Genomic DNA, 20,872 nt, shown 5'->3' with positions numbered 1-20,872 from the left:
CCGGCTAAAACACATCCCTGTTGCTGAAGCAGATGTTTTGCATTATTATGCAGCAGGCGATGACTTCAGAAACAAAGTGGACGAATACATTAACCTTTAGTCATAAATCTGTTTCCTTCCTCAATCCTTCCTTCCATCATGTTTTTCCTTCCCTTCATCCTTACTCCTTCCTTCTTCTTTTGAGCCAATTGACCTGTCCTATCTTTCCTTCCTTAACCTTCCTTCTTTCCTTCCTTCCTTGATACAGGAGGGTTAAAGAATGTTTAGTATAAATGAAGCACATACAGTTTATTTGCAAAGAACACAGTTTTTTAGGTTAAAAACAAAGTGGAGGAGGATGAGGATGGCATGTCTTCAGTGCTGACACAGGCGTAAATGTTTAGCGAATATTTCATTCCTTATTGTTCTACAAAACCTGCGAAAAGCACTGCCAACAGGTGTTGGCGACAGTGTTCCAACAGCCGTTTGTAATCAGTGTTAAAAAGTAGTAGAAGAAGCTGTCAAGTCATTTCCGGTAATTGCAAAGCGGCAGTGTTTGATTTGAAACAGTACTATCCATCGAAAATGTGTGCACTGGTCAAGTACGTACACTAACTTAATGGGTACTATAAACCAGTGCGATTTGGGACACAGCATTTGAGTTGTGGAAGTTGTTTGGGGTTGGGAAAGCCCGGACCTTACTGCATCACCCGTAGAGAAAACCCTAGTGTGAAAGGTTTAACGTAATGCTAGCCGACCTCCTGCAAACTAGTTTATTCAACAGCAGATTCTGCAAGATGCACGTATTTGGGCTAGACTGCTAGCAGAAGAGAAAGCTGTTGAGAGGGCTGGACAGCAACCAGTGCTCTGCCTACCAGTGGATGTGGGACAGCATGATTTAGAACTGCTGGCTGTCAGCCTGCGGCCATACTATCTACCTTGTAAGTGAATATCCACACAGTGACAGCTAGACTTCAGAATCAGCATCCTGATGCTTTTTGCCAACCTGGACTCTACACTGCCTACTTGTGTCCCACCAGGAATTACGGGACAATTGACCTTCTTAATACCAACTTAAAGGACGCGTATATTGGAGAGTCAAACCTCTTCCTCCACTTGGGAGGTCCGATCATAACCTGGTCCACCTACAGTCACAGTACACTCCTCTGGTGCAGAGACAGACTGTGACCACTGTGACACCAGCTGTGGAGGACACCATCAGAGACTGCTTTGATACCACAGACTGGGATGTGCTGCTGAAGTCTCATGGTGAGTACATCGAGGGTCAGACACACTGTCTAACGGATTATCTAAATTTCTGCTTAGATGTTGTCACCCCTGCTAAGACTGTCCACTGTTACCCTAATAATAAACCGTGGGTAACAAAAGAAGGTCCTTAACCAGAAGAAGAAGGTGGCTTTCAGGAGCAGGGACAGGGACGCCATGAGGTCAGCACAGCAGGAGGTGAAGCGATGCTTGAGGGAGTCAAAGGACACCTACAGGAGGAAGGTGGAGTAGAAGCTGAGTGGGGAAAAAAAGAGAGGTCTGGGATGATGTAAAAACCATGCAGCCCACTTCAGAACCTGCCCCACCTTCTTGTGCCCCCCTCAGCTCCACACAACCGCTTCCCAGCATAACCTCACTTCAGGTCGTCGATGTACTTCGGAAGATTCGTCCAGGGAAGGCTGCTGGTCTGAACAAGGTGTCTGCTCATCTGCTAAAAAACTCACTGCAGAAAAATGACCAGAAAGTGTTTCCTTCAACTGAGAAAAATCTCTAAACTTAGGAAAATGTTGCCGGAACATGATCTGGATCTTGTAATCCATGCGTTTGTTTCTTCTCGTTTGGACTACTGCAACAGTTTATTTTCATGTATTAACAAGAAGGAGCTGTCTCGCCTGCAGTTGATTCAGAACTCTGTAGCGAGAATTCTGACCCTCTCTAGTAGAAGAACTCCCATTTCTCCGATCCTTAAAATTCTTCACTGGCTTCCAGTTTCTTTCAGGATCAACTTTAAAATTCTGGTTCTTACTTTCAGAGCTATTCATGGTCAGGCTCCTCCTTACATCACTGATCTGATCCAGCCTTACACCCCAGCTCGGGCTCTGAGGTCTGTGGATCAGAATCTACTGATGGTTCCTCGCACACGGTTCAGGACCAGAGGAGAGTGTGTGTGTGTGTGTGTGAGTGGCTGATCTATGACTATTTTGGTTGAACAAGGGTTAACTGTTATTGAAATGCAGCCAAGGTGTTTTCTTTCCCCTGAGATGTCAGAAGCCTTAGAATGTCCAATTGCTGGAACGTTTAATAAAGGAGAGAGAGCTGCTCACAATAATAATAATAGAAAGAAAAGGAAGGAAAATAATCAAGAAAGAAAGGTACCAGATTGACTAGCTTTTAGCAGTTGTAACAATGTTACATTGTTTATATATAGTAATTAGTTTCACTCCTTAGGAGAGGCAAAGTTTTGTTTAAAGCATAGCCACCCAGGGAAACTTTTGTAGGGGTCAGAACTGATTCCAATGTACATGAAACTGAACATTAAGCACACAACAACAGAACCACATGCATTGTTTTTTTTATTTTCATAATGATGACAGATAGTATGATAGGAAATAGAATTGAACTTTATAAATCCAATATAATTTTACATTATTTTACAATAGAGCTTGAAAGAGATGCAATAGGTTGTTAGGTATCCCTACTAGGCCAATTCCCCTGATTCTCATTAGATCAGATTGGAAAGGAAGGCTAAAAGTTAATAGATATTGAAAATGGTAAAAAAAAAAGTATCAAATAAAATCCATTCCTTCATTGTCAGACGAAGCATTGTTGCATGGACATCCAAAACGCACCATGTAGTCCCTGCACCAGGCTCCTTTCTGGTCCTTGTTCAGACATACAAATCCTTTTGTTGGACTGTATCTGCAAAAATAAGTGACATGTCAGTTTCCAGTTGTCATCCTTAAAATGTTATTAAAATACAGTAAACTACGTTATTTTGATAGTTAGAAGATACAAGTGAAATTGGCAACGATTGATTGCAGCAGTTAATTGTTTGACAAGAGCAACACATGTTAGAATATCTTTCTAAATTATTATTATTATTATTAAATAAGTTGAGTCATGGTAAACCACTGGGAAAATATTCTTACATTAATGCTGTTTGGCCAGTGAAGATAGCTGGAGTGTTTGTTTCTGTGGTCACAACATCAATGTAAAGTGGACTTTCGCAGATTTCCCCTGGGTGCTCTTTCTTCAGGAGAGACAACAGCTCCCAGTCTCCTAATCCACTGGGTTTATCTCGGTTCAGCCATTTGGTCCAACATACTTTTTTGAATAAAAAAACAGATTTGTGAGTACATAAAAGATGGGAAACTACAATGGTCAAAAGTGCTGTTTTTTTTCACCTGATTGTGTGCAAAAGTCAGCAGGACACATAAAGCGAACTTGATAATCGTGGCAAGTGCATTTGGAAGCTGGTTGATCAGAGTTTTTACAGAAGAATCCTCTTGTTGTGTCACTGAAAGTATAAAAACATGCTAGATAAACAAGCTACATTGACCATTACTTTTATTCTAATAAAATAACAGGTGATCTGTTGCAACATCAACGACAGAAACTTAAAATAATTCTTAAGAGGGATTAGAGCTTACGCATGTATCACATTTCCTGCAGCTTTCATGGATAGTCCAGATGTAGTTTTGACATCGATCAATAATGGATTATTGCAAATTTTGCCTGGATTTTCTCGAACCAAGTCAATAATTGTTTCCCAGTCTCCTGATCCAGATGGGTCATCCCTATCAAACCACTCGGTCCAGCACCCTGAACAGAGATCAAGAGATAAGAGGTAAGATTTTTCATCTTCATTACATTTCCCCCCTGATCTTTCTCCTTTTCCTGGTTTGTTACCTGTATCTTGGTTTTCGTTCCCAGATTTAAGCAGTTCTTTGTTGCATTTAATGTGTTTACTTTTAACCGATCCATCCTCACTTTTCTCATCAAATTCATCTGTTTTCTTTTCCCCAGATCCACCTTTTTTACTTTTTCTTTCTTTCTTGCTAGTTTTGCTATGTTCTTTTTTACCGCTTTGAGACGAATAGTTGCTGTTTTCAGAGTCTTTTTGTTTATCACGTTTAGATGATCCTTTGGATTTAACATGCTCGCTCGTTTTTTTAAATAATTTGCATTTTTCTTCTTTGTCCAACTTTTTCCTTATTTGTTCTCCTTTTCCTGGTTTGTTACTTGAATTTTTATCTTTGTTGTCCTTCACAGATTTCCCCTGTTGTTTGTTGTCTTTACTGTGTTTACTTTTAACCGATCTGTCCTTACTTTTCTCACCTGATTTATCTGTTTTGTTTTCTCCAGATCCACCGTTTTTGTCTTTTCTTTCTTTCTTGTTTTTCTTTTCATGTTCTTCCTTAGGCCTTGTAGACACATGATTGTTGTTTCCATAGTCATTTTGGTTATCACGTGGAGAAGCTCCTTGGGATGTATTTGGAGACTTGTGTTTTTTGTTATTGTCTAAACAGGATTTTTTATCGTCATCACATTTTCCCCCTGATCTTTCGTCTTTTCCTGGTTTGTTAGCTGAATTTTTATCTTTGTTTTCCTTCACAGATGTTGACAGTTCTTTGTTGCCTTTACTGTGTTTACTTTTAACCGATCCATCCTCACTTTTCTCATCAAATTCATCTGTTTTCTTTTCTCCAGATCCACCTTTTTTGCTTTTTCTTTCTTTCTTGTTTTTCTTTTCATGTTCTTCCTTAGGCCTTGTAGACACATGATTGTTGTTTCCATAGTCATTTTGGTTATCACGTGGAGAAGCTCCTTGGGATGTATTTGGAGACTTGTGTTTTTTGTTATTGACTAAACAGGATTTTTTATCGTCATCACATTTTCCCCCTGATCTTTCGTCTTTTCCTGGTTTGTTAGCTGAATTTTTATCTTTGTTTTCCTTCACAGATTTTGACAGTTCTTTGTTGCCTTTACTGTGTTTACCTTTAACCGATCTGTCCTTACTTTTCTCACCTGATTTATCTGTTTTGTTTTCTCCAGATCCACCGTTTTTGTCTTTTCTTTCTTTTTTGTTTTTCTTTTCATGTTCTTCCTTAGGCCTTGTAGACACATGATTGTTGTTTCCATAGTCATTTTGGTTATCACGTGGAGAAGCTCCTTGGGATGTATTTGGAGACTTGTGTTTTTTGTTATCGACTAAACAGGATTTTTTATCGTCATCACATTTTCCCCCTGATCTTTCGTCTTTTCCTGGTTTGTTAGCTGAATTTTTATCTTTGTTTTCCTTCACAGATGTTGACAGTTCTTTGTTGCCTTTACTGTGTTTACTTTTAACCGATCCATCCTCACTTTTCTCATCAAATTCATCTGTTTTCTTTTCTCCAGATCCACCTTTTTTGCTTTTTCTTTCTTTCTTGTTTTTCTTTTCATGTTCTTCCTTAGGCCTTGTAGACACATGATTGTTGTTTCCATAGTCATTTTGGTTATCACGTGGAGAAGCTCCTTGGGATGTATTTGGAGACTTGTGTTTTTTGTTATTGTCTAAACAGGATTTTTTATCGTCATCACATTTTCCCCCTGATCTTTCGTCTTTTCCTGGTTTGTTAGCTGAATTTTTATCTTTGTTTTCCTTCACAGATTTTGACAGTTCTTTGTTGCCTTTACTGTGTTTACCTTTAACCGATCCTTCATCACTTTTCTCATCAAATGTATCTGTTTTCTTTTCTCCAGATCCACCTTTTTTACTTGTTCTTTCTTTCTTGCTAGTTTTGCTATGTTCTTTTTTACCGCTTTGAGACGAATAGTTGCTGTTTTCAGAGTCTTTTTGTTTATCACGTTTAGATGATCCTTTGGATTTAACATGCTCGCTCGTTTTTTTAAATAATTGGCATTTTTCATCTTTTTCCAACTTTTTCCTTATTTGTTCTCCTTTTCCTGGTTTGTTACTTGAATTTTTATCTTTGTTGTCCTTCACAGATTTCCCCTGTTGTTTGTTGTCTTTACTGTGTTTACTTTTAACCGATCTGTCCTTACTTTTCTCACCTGATTTATCTGTTTTGTTTTCTCCAGATCCACCGTTTTTGTCTTTTCTTTCTTTCTTGTTTTTCTTTTCATGTTCTTCCTTAGGCCTTGTAGACACATGATTGTTGTTTCCATAGTCATTTTGGTTATCACGTGGAGAAGCTCCTTGGGATGTATTTGGAGACTTGTGTTTTTTGTTATTGTCTAAACAGGATTTTTTATCGTCATCACATTTTCCCCCTGATCTTTCGTCTTTTCCTGGTTTGTTAGCTGAATTTTTATCTTTGTTTTCCTTCACAGATGTTGACAGTTCTTTGTTGCCTTTACTGTGTTTACTTTTAACCGATCCATCCTCACTTTTCTCATCAAATTCATCTGTTTTCTTTTCTCCAGATCCACCTTTTTTGCTTTTTCTTTCTTTCTTGTTTTTCTTTTCATGTTCTTCCTTAGGCCTTGTAGACACATGATTGTTGTTTCCATAGTCATTTTGGTTATCACGTGGAGAAGCTCCTTGGGATGTATTTGGAGACTTGTGTTTTTTGTTATTGACTAAACAGGATTTTTTATCGTCATCACATTTTCCCCCTGATCTTTCGTCTTTTCCTGGTTTGTTAGCTGAATTTGTATCTTTGTTTTCCTTCACAGATTTTGACAGTTCTTTGTTGCCTTTACTGTGTTTACCTTTAACCGATCTGTCCTTACTTTTCTCACCTGATTTATCTGTTTTGTTTTCTCCAGATCCACCGTTTTTGTCTTTTCTTTCTTTCTTGTTTTTCTTTTCATGTTCTTCCTTAGGCCTTGTAGACACATGATTGTTGTTTCCATAGTCATTTTGGTTATCACGTGGAGAAGCTCCTTGGGATGTATTTGGAGACTTGTGTTTTTTGTTATTGTCTAAACAGGATTTTTTATCGTCATCACATTTTCCCCCTGATCTTTCGTCTTTTCCTGGTTTGTTAGCTGAATTTTTATCTTTGTTTTCCTTCACAGATTTTGACAGTTCTTTGTTGCCTTTACTGTGTTTACCTTTAACCGATCTGTCCTTACTTTTCTCACCTGATTTATCTGTTTTGTTTTCTCCAGATCCACCGTTTTTGTCTTTTCTTTCTTTCTTGTTTTTCTTTTCATGTTCTTCCTTAGGCCTTGTAGACACATGATTGTTGTTTCCATAGTCATTTTGGTTATCACGTGGAGAAGCTCCTTGGGATGTATTTGGAGACTTGTGTTTTTTGTTATTGTCTAAACAGGATTTTTTATCGTCATCACATTTTCCCCCTGATCTTTCGTCTTTTCCTGGTTTGTTAGCTGAATTTTTATCTTTGTTTTCCTTCACAGATTTTGACAGTTCTTTGTTGCCTTTACTGTGTTTACCTTTAACCGATCCTTCATCACTTTTCTCATCAAATGTATCTGTTTTCTTTTCTTCAGATCCACCTTTTTTACTTGTTCTTTCTTTCTTGCTAGTTTTGCTATGTTCTTTTTTACCGCTTTGAGACGAATAGTTGCTGTTTTCAGAGTCTTTTTGTTTATCACGTTTAGATGATCCTTTGGATTTAACATGCTCGCTCGTTTTTTTAAATAATTGGCATTTTTCATCTTTTTCCAACTTTTTCCTTATTTGTTCTCCTTTTCCTGGTTTGTTACTTGAATTTTTATCTTTGTTGTCCTTCACAGATTTCCCCTGTTGTTTGTTGTCTTTACTGTGTTTACTTTTAACCGATCTGTCCTTACTTTTCTCACCTGATTTATCTGTTTTGTTTTCTCCAGATCCACCGTTTTTGTCTTTTCTTTCTTTCTTGTTTTTCTTTTCATGTTCTTCCTTAGGCCTTGTAGACACATGATTGTTGTTTCCATAGTCATTTTGGTTATCACGTGGAGAAGCTCCTTGGGATGTATTTGGAGACTTGTGTTTTTTGTTATTGTCTAAACAGGATTTTTTATCGTCATCACATTTTCCCCCTGATCTTTCGTCTTTTCCTGGTTTGTTAGCTGAATTTTTATCTTTGTTTTCCTTCACAGATGTTGACAGTTCTTTGTTGCCTTTACTGTGTTTACTTTTAACCGATCCATCCTCACTTTTCTCATCAAATTCATCTGTTTTCTTTTCTCCAGATCCACCTTTTTTGCTTTTTCTTTCTTTCTTGTTTTTCTTTTCATGTTCTTCCTTAGGCCTTGTAGACACATGATTGTTGTTTCCATAGTCATTTTGGTTATCACGTGGAGAAGCTCCTTGGGATGTATTTGGAGACTTGTGTTTTTTGTTATTGACTAAACAGGATTTTTTATCGTCATCACATTTTCCCCCTGATCTTTCGTCTTTTCCTGGTTTGTTAGCTGAATTTTTATCTTTGTTTTCCTTCACAGATTTTGACAGTTCTTTGTTGCCTTTACTGTGTTTACCTTTAACCGATCTGTCCTTACTTTTCTCACCTGATTTATCTGTTTTGTTTTCTCCAGATCCACCGTTTTTGTCTTTTCTTTCTTTCTTGTTTTTCTTTTCATGTTCTTCCTTAGGCCTTGTAGACACATGATTGTTGTTTCCATAGTCATTTTGGTTATCACGTGGAGAAGCTCCTTGGGATGTATTTGGAGACTTGTGTTTTTTGTTATTGTCTAAACAGGATTTTTTATCGTCATCACATTTTCCCCCTGATCTTTCGTCTTTTCCTGGTTTGTTAGCTGAATTTTTATCTTTGTTTTCCTTCACAGATGTTGACAGTTCTTTGTTGCCTTTACTGTGTTTACTTTTAACCGATCCATCCTCACTTTTCTCATCAAATTCATCTGTTTTCTTTTCTCCAGATCCACCTTTTTTGCTTTTTCTTTCTTTCTTGTTTTTCTTTTCATGTTCTTCCTTAGGCCTTGTAGACACATGATTGTTGTTTCCATAGTCATTTTGGTTATCACGTGGAGAAGCTCCTTGGGATGTATTTGGAGACTTGTGTTTTTTGTTATTGACTAAACAGGATTTTTTATCGTCATCACATTTTCCCCCTGATCTTTCGTCTTTTCCTGGTTTGTTAGCTGAATTTTTATCTTTGTTTTCCTTCACAGATTTTGACAGTTCTTTGTTGCCTTTACTGTGTTTACCTTTAACCGATCTGTCCTTACTTTTCTCACCTGATTTATCTGTTTTGTTTTCTCCAGATCCACCGTTTTTGTCTTTTCTTTCTTTCTTGTTTTTCTTTTCATGTTCTTCCTTAGGCCTTGTAGACACATGATTGTTGTTTCCATAGTCATTTTGGTTATCACGTGGAGAAGCTCCTTGGGATGTATTTGGAGACTTGTGTTTTTTGTTATTGTCTAAACAGGATTTTTTATCGTCATCACATTTTCCCCCTGATCTTTCGCCTTTTCCTGGTTTGTTAGCTGAATTTTTATCTTTGTTTTCCTTCACAGATGTTGACAGTTCTTTGTTGCCTTTACTGTGTTTACTTTTAACCGATCCATCCTCACTTTTCTCATCAAATTCATCTGTTTTCTTTTCTCCAGATCCACCTTTTTTGCTTTTTCTTTCTTTCTTGTTTTTCTTTTCATGTTCTTCCTTAGGCCTTGTAGACACATGATTGTTGTTTCCATAGTCATTTTGGTTATCACGTGGAGAAGCTCCTTGGGATGTATTTGGAGACTTGTGTTTTTTGTTATTGACTAAACAGGATTTTTTATCGTCATCACATTTTCCCCCTGATCTTTCGTCTTTTCCTGGTTTGTTAGCTGAATTTTTATCTTTGTTTTCCTTCACAGATTTTGACAGTTCTTTGTTGCCTTTACTGTGTTTACCTTTAACCGATCTGTCCTTACTTTTCTCACCTGATTTATCTGTTTTGTTTTCTCCAGATCCACCGTTTTTGTCTTTTCTTTCTTTCTTGTTTTTCTTTTCATGTTCTTCCTTAGGCCTTGTAGACACATGATTGTTGTTTCCATAGTCATTTTGGTTATCACGTGGAGAAGCTCCTTGGGATGTATTTGGAGACTTGTGTTTTTTGTTATTGTCTAAACAGGATTTTTTATCGTCATCACATTTTCCCCCTGATCTTTCGTCTTTTCCTGGTTTGTTAGCTGAATTTTTATCTTTGTTTTCCTTCACAGATTTTGACAGTTCTTTGTTGCCTTTACTGTGTTTACCTTTAACCGATCCTTCATCACTTTTCTCATCAAATGTATCTGTTTTCTTTTCTCCAGATCCACCTTTTTTACTTGTTCTTTCTTTCTTGCTAGTTTTGCTATGTTCTTTTTTACCGCTTTGAGACGAATAGTTGCTGTTTTCAGAGTCTTTTTGTTTATCACGTTTAGATGATCCTTTGGATTTAACATGCTCGCTTGTTTTTTTAAATAATTGGAAATTTTGGTCATTTTGGTTATCACGTGGAGAAGCTCCTTGGGATGTATTTGGAGACTTGTGTTTTTTGTTATCGACTAAACAGGATTTTTTATCGCCATCATTTATTCTCCCTAATCTTTCCCTTCTTGTTTGTTTGTTTGGTGAATTATTATCTTTTTTCTTTTTACCAGGGGTACTGTTTTTGCTTGTTCTTTGTTTCTTGCTACCCTTGCTATGTTCTTGTGGTATTCCCAGTTTGTTGTCGCCTTCGTTGTTTTCAAGTCTGTTTCTGTTTTCTGCTTGTTTTCTGTTTCTTAGATCATCTTCTTGTCGTCTTTCTTCTGGGTTTTCCTTTTCGGATTGAACCATATTTTTTATCAGACGTACAGTGTTCACACTGTGTTCATTTTCAGAGCCTTCATTACTACTGTCAGTGTTTTTTCCTTTTTTCCAAAGGGAAAGTGGTTCTTTGTTGTTACTAACAACATCTTTCCCCAGGTGTTTCTGACTGATTGTCTGCTGAAATTCTGTTTTTTAAAATAGGATACAAGAATTGAAGTATTATTTCAAATAATTAATAACAAATTGGAAATATTAATCATTTGAAAGGAAGTATAAATAACATTAGCTTACCTACAAGCAGTATTAAAAGCACAGAGATGCGTAACTGTTGAATTAAAATACAGTTTAGTCCACCAATAAATATTTGTGCAAGATTTCACAAAATTAAAACACAATCCTTACCCATTTGACCATTTTCGCAGAAAAAATGAAACCTGTAAAATACAATTATAATTCAAATTACATAAATTGAGGATTAAAAAGACAGAGTTGAAAAGATTGTGTCTCTTACCAAATGGATTCTTTGCCACTCGCTCGCCACTGTGTTCAATTACACTGTTGGCGGTGTTATAAAGGCTGTGTTACATTTGCATATCAATGCATTCCAAACATGATTGAGATTGTCATCCACCCATTCGTCCAAAAGTACACAGTAGTTACATCATTACAATAATTGCAAGCTATTACACTAAGCAGTGTTTTATGTTAAATAGTTAATGAGTTAATTAAACCTCTCAAGGTCTTCTGCAAAACTATGTTTTGTCCCCTGGGAAACTTGTTGTGTTAAGTTTTCTCTCCAAAGTTGTATCAATTCGTGAAATACATATTTAGAATATAACTTTGGGGCTGCTGTGATTACTTTGATAAATGAGAATATTGTCGGTTAATTCTGTGATGTATGTCCTCTTGTTCACAAAATACCAGCAAAAAGAAAAAAATAACTAGCTCAAATATTGGAAGAAAACAAAAGCAATAAAATGTAAACCCGGAAGATCTTGGACAAAAACATTATAATCATTCTTACCAACTTTTGGCCGAAAATTGAAGCGAGAAAGGTGAATCTTTAGTAATAAAACAATGACAACATCCCTCAAGACCGCTCCAAAGGTCTTATGGTCCAAGTCCTCAAGAACGGCAAAATCAAGAACCTCAACGAGTGACATGGAATCACCTTTTTTTCAATTGCAAACAGTGTTATGTAGAGTCCACTTCAACCGGATGATGGCAGAAATTGGGTTTGATCTGGGTAACATCATGTGGCATGTTTGAAGGACTAATGACATCAGAGTCTGACTGCATGAGACTGCATGAGACCCCTCTGTATTGCATCATTCTGCTTTGGTTCCTTTTGTGTCATAGATTTAATTGCGGGGACGCATGGTGGCACGGCCGCCTTAAGTTGGGGAGGGAGTCAACTTGTGACCTCTGTGTGGAATATGTTCTCCAAGTTTTGTGTAGATTTCCCATTGGCACTCCAGGTTCGGCCTACAGTCGAATAACATACAGAGATTGATTGGGAACTTGGGGAAAATTGCCTGTAGGTTCGAGTGACCATGTGAATGCTTGTATGGCTTTGTCTGCCCTGCTACTGACTGGAGATAAATATTAATGATTAATGATCAATTCAACTCAACTCAACTCAATGTGTCAAATCAGAACACAGTTATCTCAAGAAACCTTTTGAAGTGTAAATACCCATAATACTATATAAGAGAATACAAAAACAAGTGTCATGGAGAGGCCAGGTCCAGGGAGAGTCAGCCCTAACTATAACCTTTATCAAAGATAGATTTAAGATTACTAATACTCACTCCACACCAGAGGAGCTTTTTAACTAATCGAGATAAATAATTTCCCTTTAACTTTTTCCAACTTTAATTGACCTATAACCTGTATAACACAATTGAAAAACAACATGCGGGAATAAAGCTAATTAGGGAGGCTGCTAAGAGGTCTGCAGGAGTACTGACTGTGTAGACAAAAATCCCCCGTCTTCTTCATGTGTCCTGGCTATGGGTTAGGGTGGCAAGATGGAAGCCTTATATCATTTTTCAAAAAGAGATTTGAAATTTCTCAAATACATGTGGGAAGATATGTTATGGTCTGATTAAACCAAAGTTGAACTTTTGGGGAATAATCCCAAATGTTATATTTGGCTCAATAACAAAACTCATCAACAAAATCATATATATGCCCATTTTGTTCCTGAAACGGCTTAACTTTTAACTTCCCACGTGAGTAGACCATCAAAGAGACAGGTGGAAGAAAAAAAAGAGATATAGGGGAGCGGTTGCAGAAGAAGGACCAGCGCTGTGAAAGTATATGTGTGTTTATTTTCAGTGGGCTGCAGAAGCTTTGTGCTTGCTAAGGCAACTACAATACACACTAGTGTTTTGAGAAGGTCGGTTGCCAGCCCTTTCATTGTGGGAGTCACAGTCAACTGTTGACTTGTTCACTGGACTTGTTCACTGGACTTGTTCACTGGACTTGTTCACTGGACTTGTTCATTCGACTTCTTCATTCGACTTCTTCATCTCCTTGTTCACTCGACTTGTTCACTCTACTTGTTCACTTGACTTGTTCACTCGACTTGTTCACTCGACTTGTTCACTCTACTTGTTCACTCTACTTGTTCACTCTACTTGTTCACTTGACTTGTTCACTTGACTTGTTCACTCTACTTGTTCACTCTACTTGTTCACTTGACTTGTTCACTTGACTTGTTCACTCGACTTGTTCACTCGACTTGTTCACTCTACTTGTTTACTCGACTTGTTCACTTGACTTGTTCATGTCCTTCACTACGAAATAACATACTGTGTGTTAAGGTTTAGACCACCCCTTCACGTGTTATTAATGAACCCCAACGATCCGATGCAGTTGGGAAGAAAACAACTTCAGCCTCGGGTGCATCGTCTTCAAGATCTCAAAGTGTTTTGTTTAAACTGTGGATTGGCAAGTCATTTGTTTATTCTCCTTGTATATTTCAATTCCAGGCCAGCAACTTTTTCATGCATTTTGTTGGCCTTTTGTGTTTCATGATTTCTTTTGATATTTATTATTATGCAGGACTAGAGGAAAGAACCTATTCTATAATTTCATACCATAAATTCCTTGCTGAATCCTACAAGCTGTCTTTCAGATTCATTGCAGCTTTTGATATCAAACATATCATATCAGTTATGTCTGATTATATGTCCCTCCTAATTTACCTCCTTATCTTATAGTTTTTTCTTATTTTTTCAATCACCTTCTATTACCATCTCTTGTCTCTCTCGAGCAGCTTTACAGATAAAGGCACACCGCTAGAACTGATCATGAAGTTTAGCTATGCAGTTCCAGGCTTGTTTGCTAGTTCCTCTCCATCCCACTCTGCTCTCTTGACTTTTCTTGGACCAAGTACGAGACCATTTTCCGGGTCACTCCTTTAGCTAGTTGTTATTTTACGTGTATGTCATTTTTCTTCCTATTACAGGTTTGATCTCTTGTTTTTCTGTTCACCTGCTTGAGGTGACATGTTTTTATTTGTATTATCAGAATCAGATAGAGAAATGTATTCTGCCAATGTTGTAAGCCCAGTTTTGTTCATTTTGCAAATGCATTAGCCAAAGTCATGTATCCTCCCTCCACCAGAATCTTTCCTTTTCCTCATCTTTACGGATGACTCATGAAAACCCATGCCTTTGAATTACAATATGAATATGTGTTTTTCTTTAGTCATAAAGGGTAATTGCTGATGACTAAGCCCTTCTAGTTCTACCTCTCTTGTTTCTGAGTAGCTAATGCAGCAATTGTTTCAACTGCAATTTAGTGGTTTGAAAATGCTTGGATAATTACTTGCACTTAAATGTCATTTGTTCCTGCAGGTCGATGTTACACATTATGAATAATTGCAACATTCATGAGCCATTATCTTAATTTCCAACACACCCCGTGGGTTAAGCAAGACATTCAAGTTCTCGTTAATATATTATAATAGATATTACTTGGTGTCATCGTCCTCACATTCATTTTACTTTTCTTCTGTTCTCCAAACTAAGTTGAAATAAAAGTAGAGATCTATGAGGTTTAAGGGTGCTAGAGCCTATGCCAGTTTATTCGAGCGAAAGGCGGAGGACACCAATCTCTAAAGCTTCTCTTTTTATTCAGCTCTCGACGACGGCGGTCGCTTTTTATTTCCCTCCTGCCCTAAACTCTCCCCACTGGTTGTTGTTAGTGCAATCAGACGAAAGTCATGAAGGATCTGGTCAGTTGGTCTCTCAATGGGGAGCCACCATGTCCTGCGGAGACGCATGTGGCTGGATACATGATGGATTCCTGGGGAAAGTGGAAGATCTTGTGTCTGTTGGTTCTTTCCGTGGAGGACATGGAAGACATCTACCTATTTGGATTTATGATAAATGGATTTCTGCTTATTGGAGCTGGTGGATATATGGTGTATCGCAAAGTTCGACAAGTGATTGGAATCTTTAGACTTTCTTTTATTGTCATTGCACAGAAGAACACAGCAGTGAAACAGGCAACGGAATTTCGTTGCTTGCCAGCCGTTTTAAAAACACATAGTGAATGTATACATAAAAGTATAAATATAATATTAATAAGTTAAACATAGTGCAATATGGTATAAATTGAATATTACATAATGTTTTAAATATTGCATAGCTCAAGTTATATTTCATTCAGCAGTCTGATGGCCAGGGAGAAGCTGTTGCTGAATCTTTCTATTCCGCAGCAGATACTGCGGAACCATCTGCCAATGAGGCCCACGACTGTTGTGTATATTTCAGGATTTGGTTGGTATTGTACCTGGGACGACAGTCGTGGGTCATCAGGGTGAATAGCAGCCGGCTCAAGACACAGCCCTGTGGGGAGCTGGTACTCACAGAGAAGACTCTTGAGGTGTTGTTGCCCACACGGACAGACTGGGTTCTGTTGGTAAGGAAGTCCAGCAGCCAGTTGCACAAGGGGGTGTTGAGGCCCAAACGGCCCAGTTTGCATACCAGGTTCTGGGGGATAATGGTGTTGAATGCTGAGCGGAAGTCCAGGAACGGCATCCGCAAGTGGGTGTTCTTGTCATCCAGGTGCTTCAGACTCCGGTGGAGAGCAGTGGAGATGGCATCCTCAGTAGAGCGGTTTGGCTGATACGCAAACTGGGACGCGTCGAAAGATATGGGCAGTACAGAGAGGAAGTGGTCCTTAACCACCCGCTCGAAGAACTTCATGATGGTTGTTGTTGTTAGTGCAATTGGACGAAAGTCATTAAGGCACGTGATGGTTGGTTTCTTGGGCACTGGGATGATTCGAAGCAGACTTAAAGCATGTGGGGACAATAGCCTGGGTCAGTGACGTGTTGTAGATGTTTGTGAGGACACAGGCCAGTTGGTCTGTGCCTTCCTTGATCAGCCTTCCTGTGATGTTATCAGTGCCTGAAGCTTTCAATGCATTTACTTTCCTCAGGGCTCTCTGTACAGCCGTCCGGCAGTCCAGTGTGGTCTGATGTAGTCTGGTCTTGTCTGGCCCAGTCCCTCAAAAAAATGCCTCACTTAGACACCAAAGAGACTGTTGGCAAAAGTTTACGTTCTGCGCATGTGCGACAGCGGGTGACGCTGCAGCACGTGACGTCAGAGAGATGTGGAAACCGGAAATGCTCGAGTCTAGTCGAGAACGGTCTGTGTTTTCACCCGTTGAACAAAAGATAAAATAAAAATACGATGGATAACGACACGAAAATGAAGCGACTGGCATTTTCAGCGCTTCTTGGTGTGGAAGAACGATGTCGCAGAAAAAACGCCTGGATTTTTCCGTATGTGTCGAGCAAGATATAGGGAAATATTTTTTATTATCTAGAATGATTAATATTATGTCAACAATATTGGCCTTTTGTATCATTATTACCACAAAATGACCATGAATCACGGTGATAATGTACAAATGTTGAGATGAAGGCGACTTGCATAAAAGGTTGCATGTGAACAACAATTCAAGACATTAACGTAAATGTATGAGTACACGGAGCAGGAGGTGATGAGATGTGTTCAATGTTATGATAATGTTCGCTGGATGCATGTGAAAGGACCAGATTACCATGTCTAGACTGTGTCGCATTGAGCTGCTTCATTCACAGGATAATATTGGTGAGGTTTTCGATAAAAGTGTAGTTTCATCCATGCCATCGCTGCTTGTTTACAAAAGTCACTTCCGTTTCATTCATGTCCTGCACTGATTCGCTAGCTAAACCTAGCACTCGACCAATCAGAGCCCGACTCCCAACTCCAGACTGAACGAGTGCACCCGCCTCTTTTGTCGTCCGACTAGGACACTCCACAGGGATTCGGAATGTCCGCTCAGCTTAAAGCATAATTCGGCCATTTGGATTGACAGAGAGGCCACTGAAAAAGACTGTTCCCAAACAAAGTCTTATCTCAATCCGAACTCACGCAGTTTGGCCAAAGGTGGCAATAAAGTATATTGAAGTCATTGAAGTCAGCTGGAAACACTGTATTATGTTTTTATACATAATGTATGATTTATTTGGAACAGATGTTTAAATTCCAAAATTAATTAATATTTTAATCCCAACACTGTTTTGTTATTCCAAACTTGTTATGTCATCCTTTACTAATGTGTTGTTTTATTTCTTAAACTCAACTGAGTTGTTGACTGGCTAGATGACTAGTTATTTTAGTCATGAAACTAGGTATTCAATTGTAATGTGCTGTCTAGCCCAGGACTTTCATTCATTTTTCATTCAGAGTCATAACTTTTACATTGAATTACAAAACATGATGAATGCTGGATTTATCATGAATTAAATTAATAGCTAAAACACTTATAAGCATTAATAATAGATAGATACACTTTATTAATCGAAATTGAGTTTCCAGTTCACAGCAGACACAGACAATAAGTTACAATAATAAGATACATGGTTATAAACTGTTCTAATATCTTCTATTTATCCCTATAAATTCATCATAGTGTCTTACCAATGCGTCAATTTATTAAAACAGTATGGTACACCTTCCACCTTGAGAAATTTGTGCAGTTTCATGTGCCTCCGAAGATTGGTTATGATTACTGTCCTGATTTCCATTTGTTAACGTGTGAGGGAGGCTGATCATCCTATTGTGGTGACTGACTCAGATGAACTACTTTTATCCTTGAAGTAAATTATTTAATAAGAGCTATTTGCATTATAATGAGCAATACTTAATCTTCCCTTAAGTGTTGGTGATTATATTAAGTGAGGACTTTAAGATTTATTACTGGTAGCCTAATTAAATGTTTTTTGCGTGAGGTAAAAGAAAATAACCAGGTGTTTTTTTTTATTTATCAGAAGCATAGTTTAAAATACTGAGAAGATAGTAAAGAACATCAAATAAATTACATTTACAAAAAAAAACACAACCGACAATCACAATTAAAAACAAACCCCCTGAAAATAATAATAAGGATTTGTGATACAACAAAAATCCCTAGTTCCAAATAGAAGACCATCTCCATCATAATTCATAATAATAATACATTTTATTTAATAGTGTCTTTCAAATAACTCAAGGTCGCTTCACAGATACTAACAATAAAATCACACAATACAATAAACCAGTAGGTGGAGCATAACAACAACACAGTAAAACACGGTGGTAACAGGAGATGAAAGGGTTATTAGGTCAGGTCAGACCGGTAGGAAGGGGTGAGGTTGTGGATGGACTTGAAGGTGTACTGGAGGTATTTGTTCTTGGTGATTATGTGGGCGGCTGAATTCTGAACCAATTTTCAACTCTAATTAGACTATTTACAGCAGTAATAGAACTAGTTTCCGCTCATAAAGTGAGCCGTTGCCGAAGATTTAACCAAGTTGGTTGATTGTTCCAAGCAGATGAAAGCGCCCGGCGTCAGTTGTTTGGGCGCCTAAACAACTTGTGAAGGAGAAAAAGGAAATCGAGAAAATTGTATTTTTTGACTTAATGATGAGCTTGATTTACATGACAAGTCTAGAATTAGATATTAAGATACAACTAGTATTGGAAGGACTAGTCAAGTCGCAGTTGTCAGGGCAAAGATAAATTATTTCTCTTGAATGATCGGTATTAGGATTGGAAACAACCCCAAAACAACTGGCAAATAACCCCTAGACTTCTTTTTTGAAGTTGAAAAAAGAAAAGAAGTTTGAAGCTCTGATGTTTGTGAAGTTTTTTTTTACGAAGTGGCCAACACTAGGAGATTATTGTGACCCCAGGCTTTGACCCTCACTATCAAAGGTTTAGCTTCTTTTAACTAGTTTGAACCTGTGATTTTTTTTTTTAAAACGATCTTTACAATTTATTTAATTGAATTTCACTTGGAATTTACAGACTCTCATCTTCAAAATGAACAAAGATAAAAATAGAAAAATGTTCAGGTGTATAATCAATTAAAAAAAAACAAAGGTCAATTTCACTTTAATCATTCAATCATAAACTTTCTACCAAAATGAACCAATCAATTACATAAAATTTATGGAATCTTTCTTGTTTACGAGACCTGCTGAAATGATTTTGGTAGTATCTAGTCAGTTATATCTTTGTAATAGCCAGGACATTTTATATAGAAAATAGGAAATAAACAATAACCAAACTAGAATTAGATTGCAACATGCATTGCTGGGATTTTTACACATTTAATTTAATATAGTTCCATGCTTTCCCTGATTGAAGACAGACTAGTTATCATAATCATTTTTTGACATTTGTGATCAAATTTAAATTGTATTTTTGAACAAACAAAGTAAAATACTGTAAGATGTGTTGTGCGTGTTACTGTTCCTTTATGACTGGCAGGTGAGGGATGCGGAGCGCATGTGAGCGTGAGCCTCAGCGACAGTGCGGTGTGAAGTTATGTCTTTTCCAGTAACACTTTTGTTGTCAAATAAAAGGTAGAGTGAATGGGAGGCTGCTCTGCTCTGATCGTTTTTCATGCATTACTGGAAAAAACCCTACGAAACATTTATATTAAATATTCACATTTATACTTCTTTTGGTGGACCAGCGTTATTCACAGCTTCCAAGGAGGCATCTGTATACACATTGAAGGGGATACTGAAATCAGGCACGCTAACAATTGAAAATGATCACAAAACTTCCTGTATGTACTTAAAGGCCTCCTTGCACTCTGGCGACCACTCAAAACTCTAAGAAAGCATCTGTTATAAGAGCACAGTCCAACAAATGCCCTCACTTTTGTGGGATTGCATGGAACAGGCCATACTCTGACCTTAACAGAGATGTTTTAAAAGTCAGTCAAAAGTGAGGTTAACTCATGAGACCCTTCCAGTGACAACATATGAGCGCCTTCATTGACATCTGTTACATCATCGCCCTCTGTTGGAGACTGTGGGAACGGCATACGTTCAGATTGATCCACAGGGAAAAACTCCCCCACATGCATACCTTCCCTGCAGCTAACTAGAAGGTTAGATAGTAAGCTAACTAAACTTCTTCTTCTAAGTTGTTTTTTTTCCACACGTCACATAACTCATTCCGGCTTCGTAAGAAGAATCCCGCCGCTGCCACCAAGCGTCTTCTTTTAACAACACACCCATAACAACAAGGGATACCGCCATGCCTTCAAAATAAAACGGCGAAAGTACATATTAACACAAGGGCGAGTGCCTTACAATGATCATTTTATTGTCAAGTGGCAACCTGTCCCCTCGCGACATGAAGCTCTAAACGTTCTTGTTGTTTTGTTTGTAATGATTCAAGGGTGTTTTTTGTAAGAATCCCGTCTTTATTATAAAACACACCCACAAGTTTAGCTAGTTTTACTCCACACCTAAACCAATAACAACACTGACACCCAGCGGTAACAAAACATCACTGATTTTAATAATAAAGTTTCTGAGTGTAAATCGTTTCGTGTATCTTCAAATTGTTTTTGAAATTAATTTATTTCGCAAAAGGGTAATCAACAACAATAAAATAACGTTTCATACGTTAAATTAGAAGATTAAAAAAATAAATAAATAAACGTTTGAAAACACAAGTTAACATTTGTGAATACTGTAATGCGTTCTGAACACTGACGTCTCTTTCTGGTGGGAGTCAGAGAGGCCAGTGCGCATGCCTCACGGGACCCATGCGCATGCGCGTGGGACTCCTGTACCTCCGTGAGTCCAGCGCTGACGCTGGGCTCTGATTGGCCAGATCC

At 37.9% G+C, this 20,872-nt stretch overlaps 1 protein-coding gene across 1 annotated transcript; it reads right to left on the bottom strand.

Moving 5' to 3' along the window:
* Window positions 1–2,614: 2,614 nt before the first annotated feature.
* LOC148076110 (uncharacterized) lies at window positions 2,615–15,906 on the bottom strand. The gene is made up of 6 exons (XM_087794948.1): window positions 15,491–15,906; window positions 3,895–10,280; window positions 3,636–3,807; window positions 3,390–3,502; window positions 3,135–3,309; window positions 2,615–2,904 (listed from the first exon to the last, which is right to left on the bottom strand). Exons 1-6 carry the CDS (start codon window positions 15,904–15,906, stop codon window positions 2,772–2,774), a joined length of 7,395 nt encoding a protein of 2,464 aa, XP_087651074.1. The 3' UTR covers window positions 2,615–2,771.
* Between the last annotated feature and the right edge of the window lie 4,966 nt (window positions 15,907–20,872).

This window comes from Callionymus lyra, chromosome 7, assembly GCF_982586985.1.
Source record: "Callionymus lyra chromosome 7, fCalLyr1.hap1.1, whole genome shotgun sequence".
Lineage (NCBI taxonomy): Eukaryota > Metazoa > Chordata > Actinopteri > Syngnathiformes > Callionymidae > Callionymus > Callionymus lyra.
The sequence above is the reverse complement of the archived record's forward strand: the minus strand, read 5'-3'. Positions and strand labels throughout refer to the sequence as shown.

Excerpts from the sequence above, each read along its gene's own strand:
- LOC148076110 (XM_087794948.1), bottom strand. The coding sequence starts at position 15,906 with ATGAAGTTCTTCGAGCGGGTGGTTAAGGACCACTTCCTCTCTGTACTG. Across the intron at positions 3,503-3,635 it reads GCAGGAAATGTGATACATGC|TGACACAACAAGAGGATTCT; the intron begins GTAAGCTCTAAT and ends TTATACTTTCAG. Across the intron at positions 3,310-3,389 it reads TGACTTTTGCACACAATCAG|TATGTTGGACCAAATGGCTG; the intron begins GTGAAAAAAAAC and ends TATTCAAAAAAG.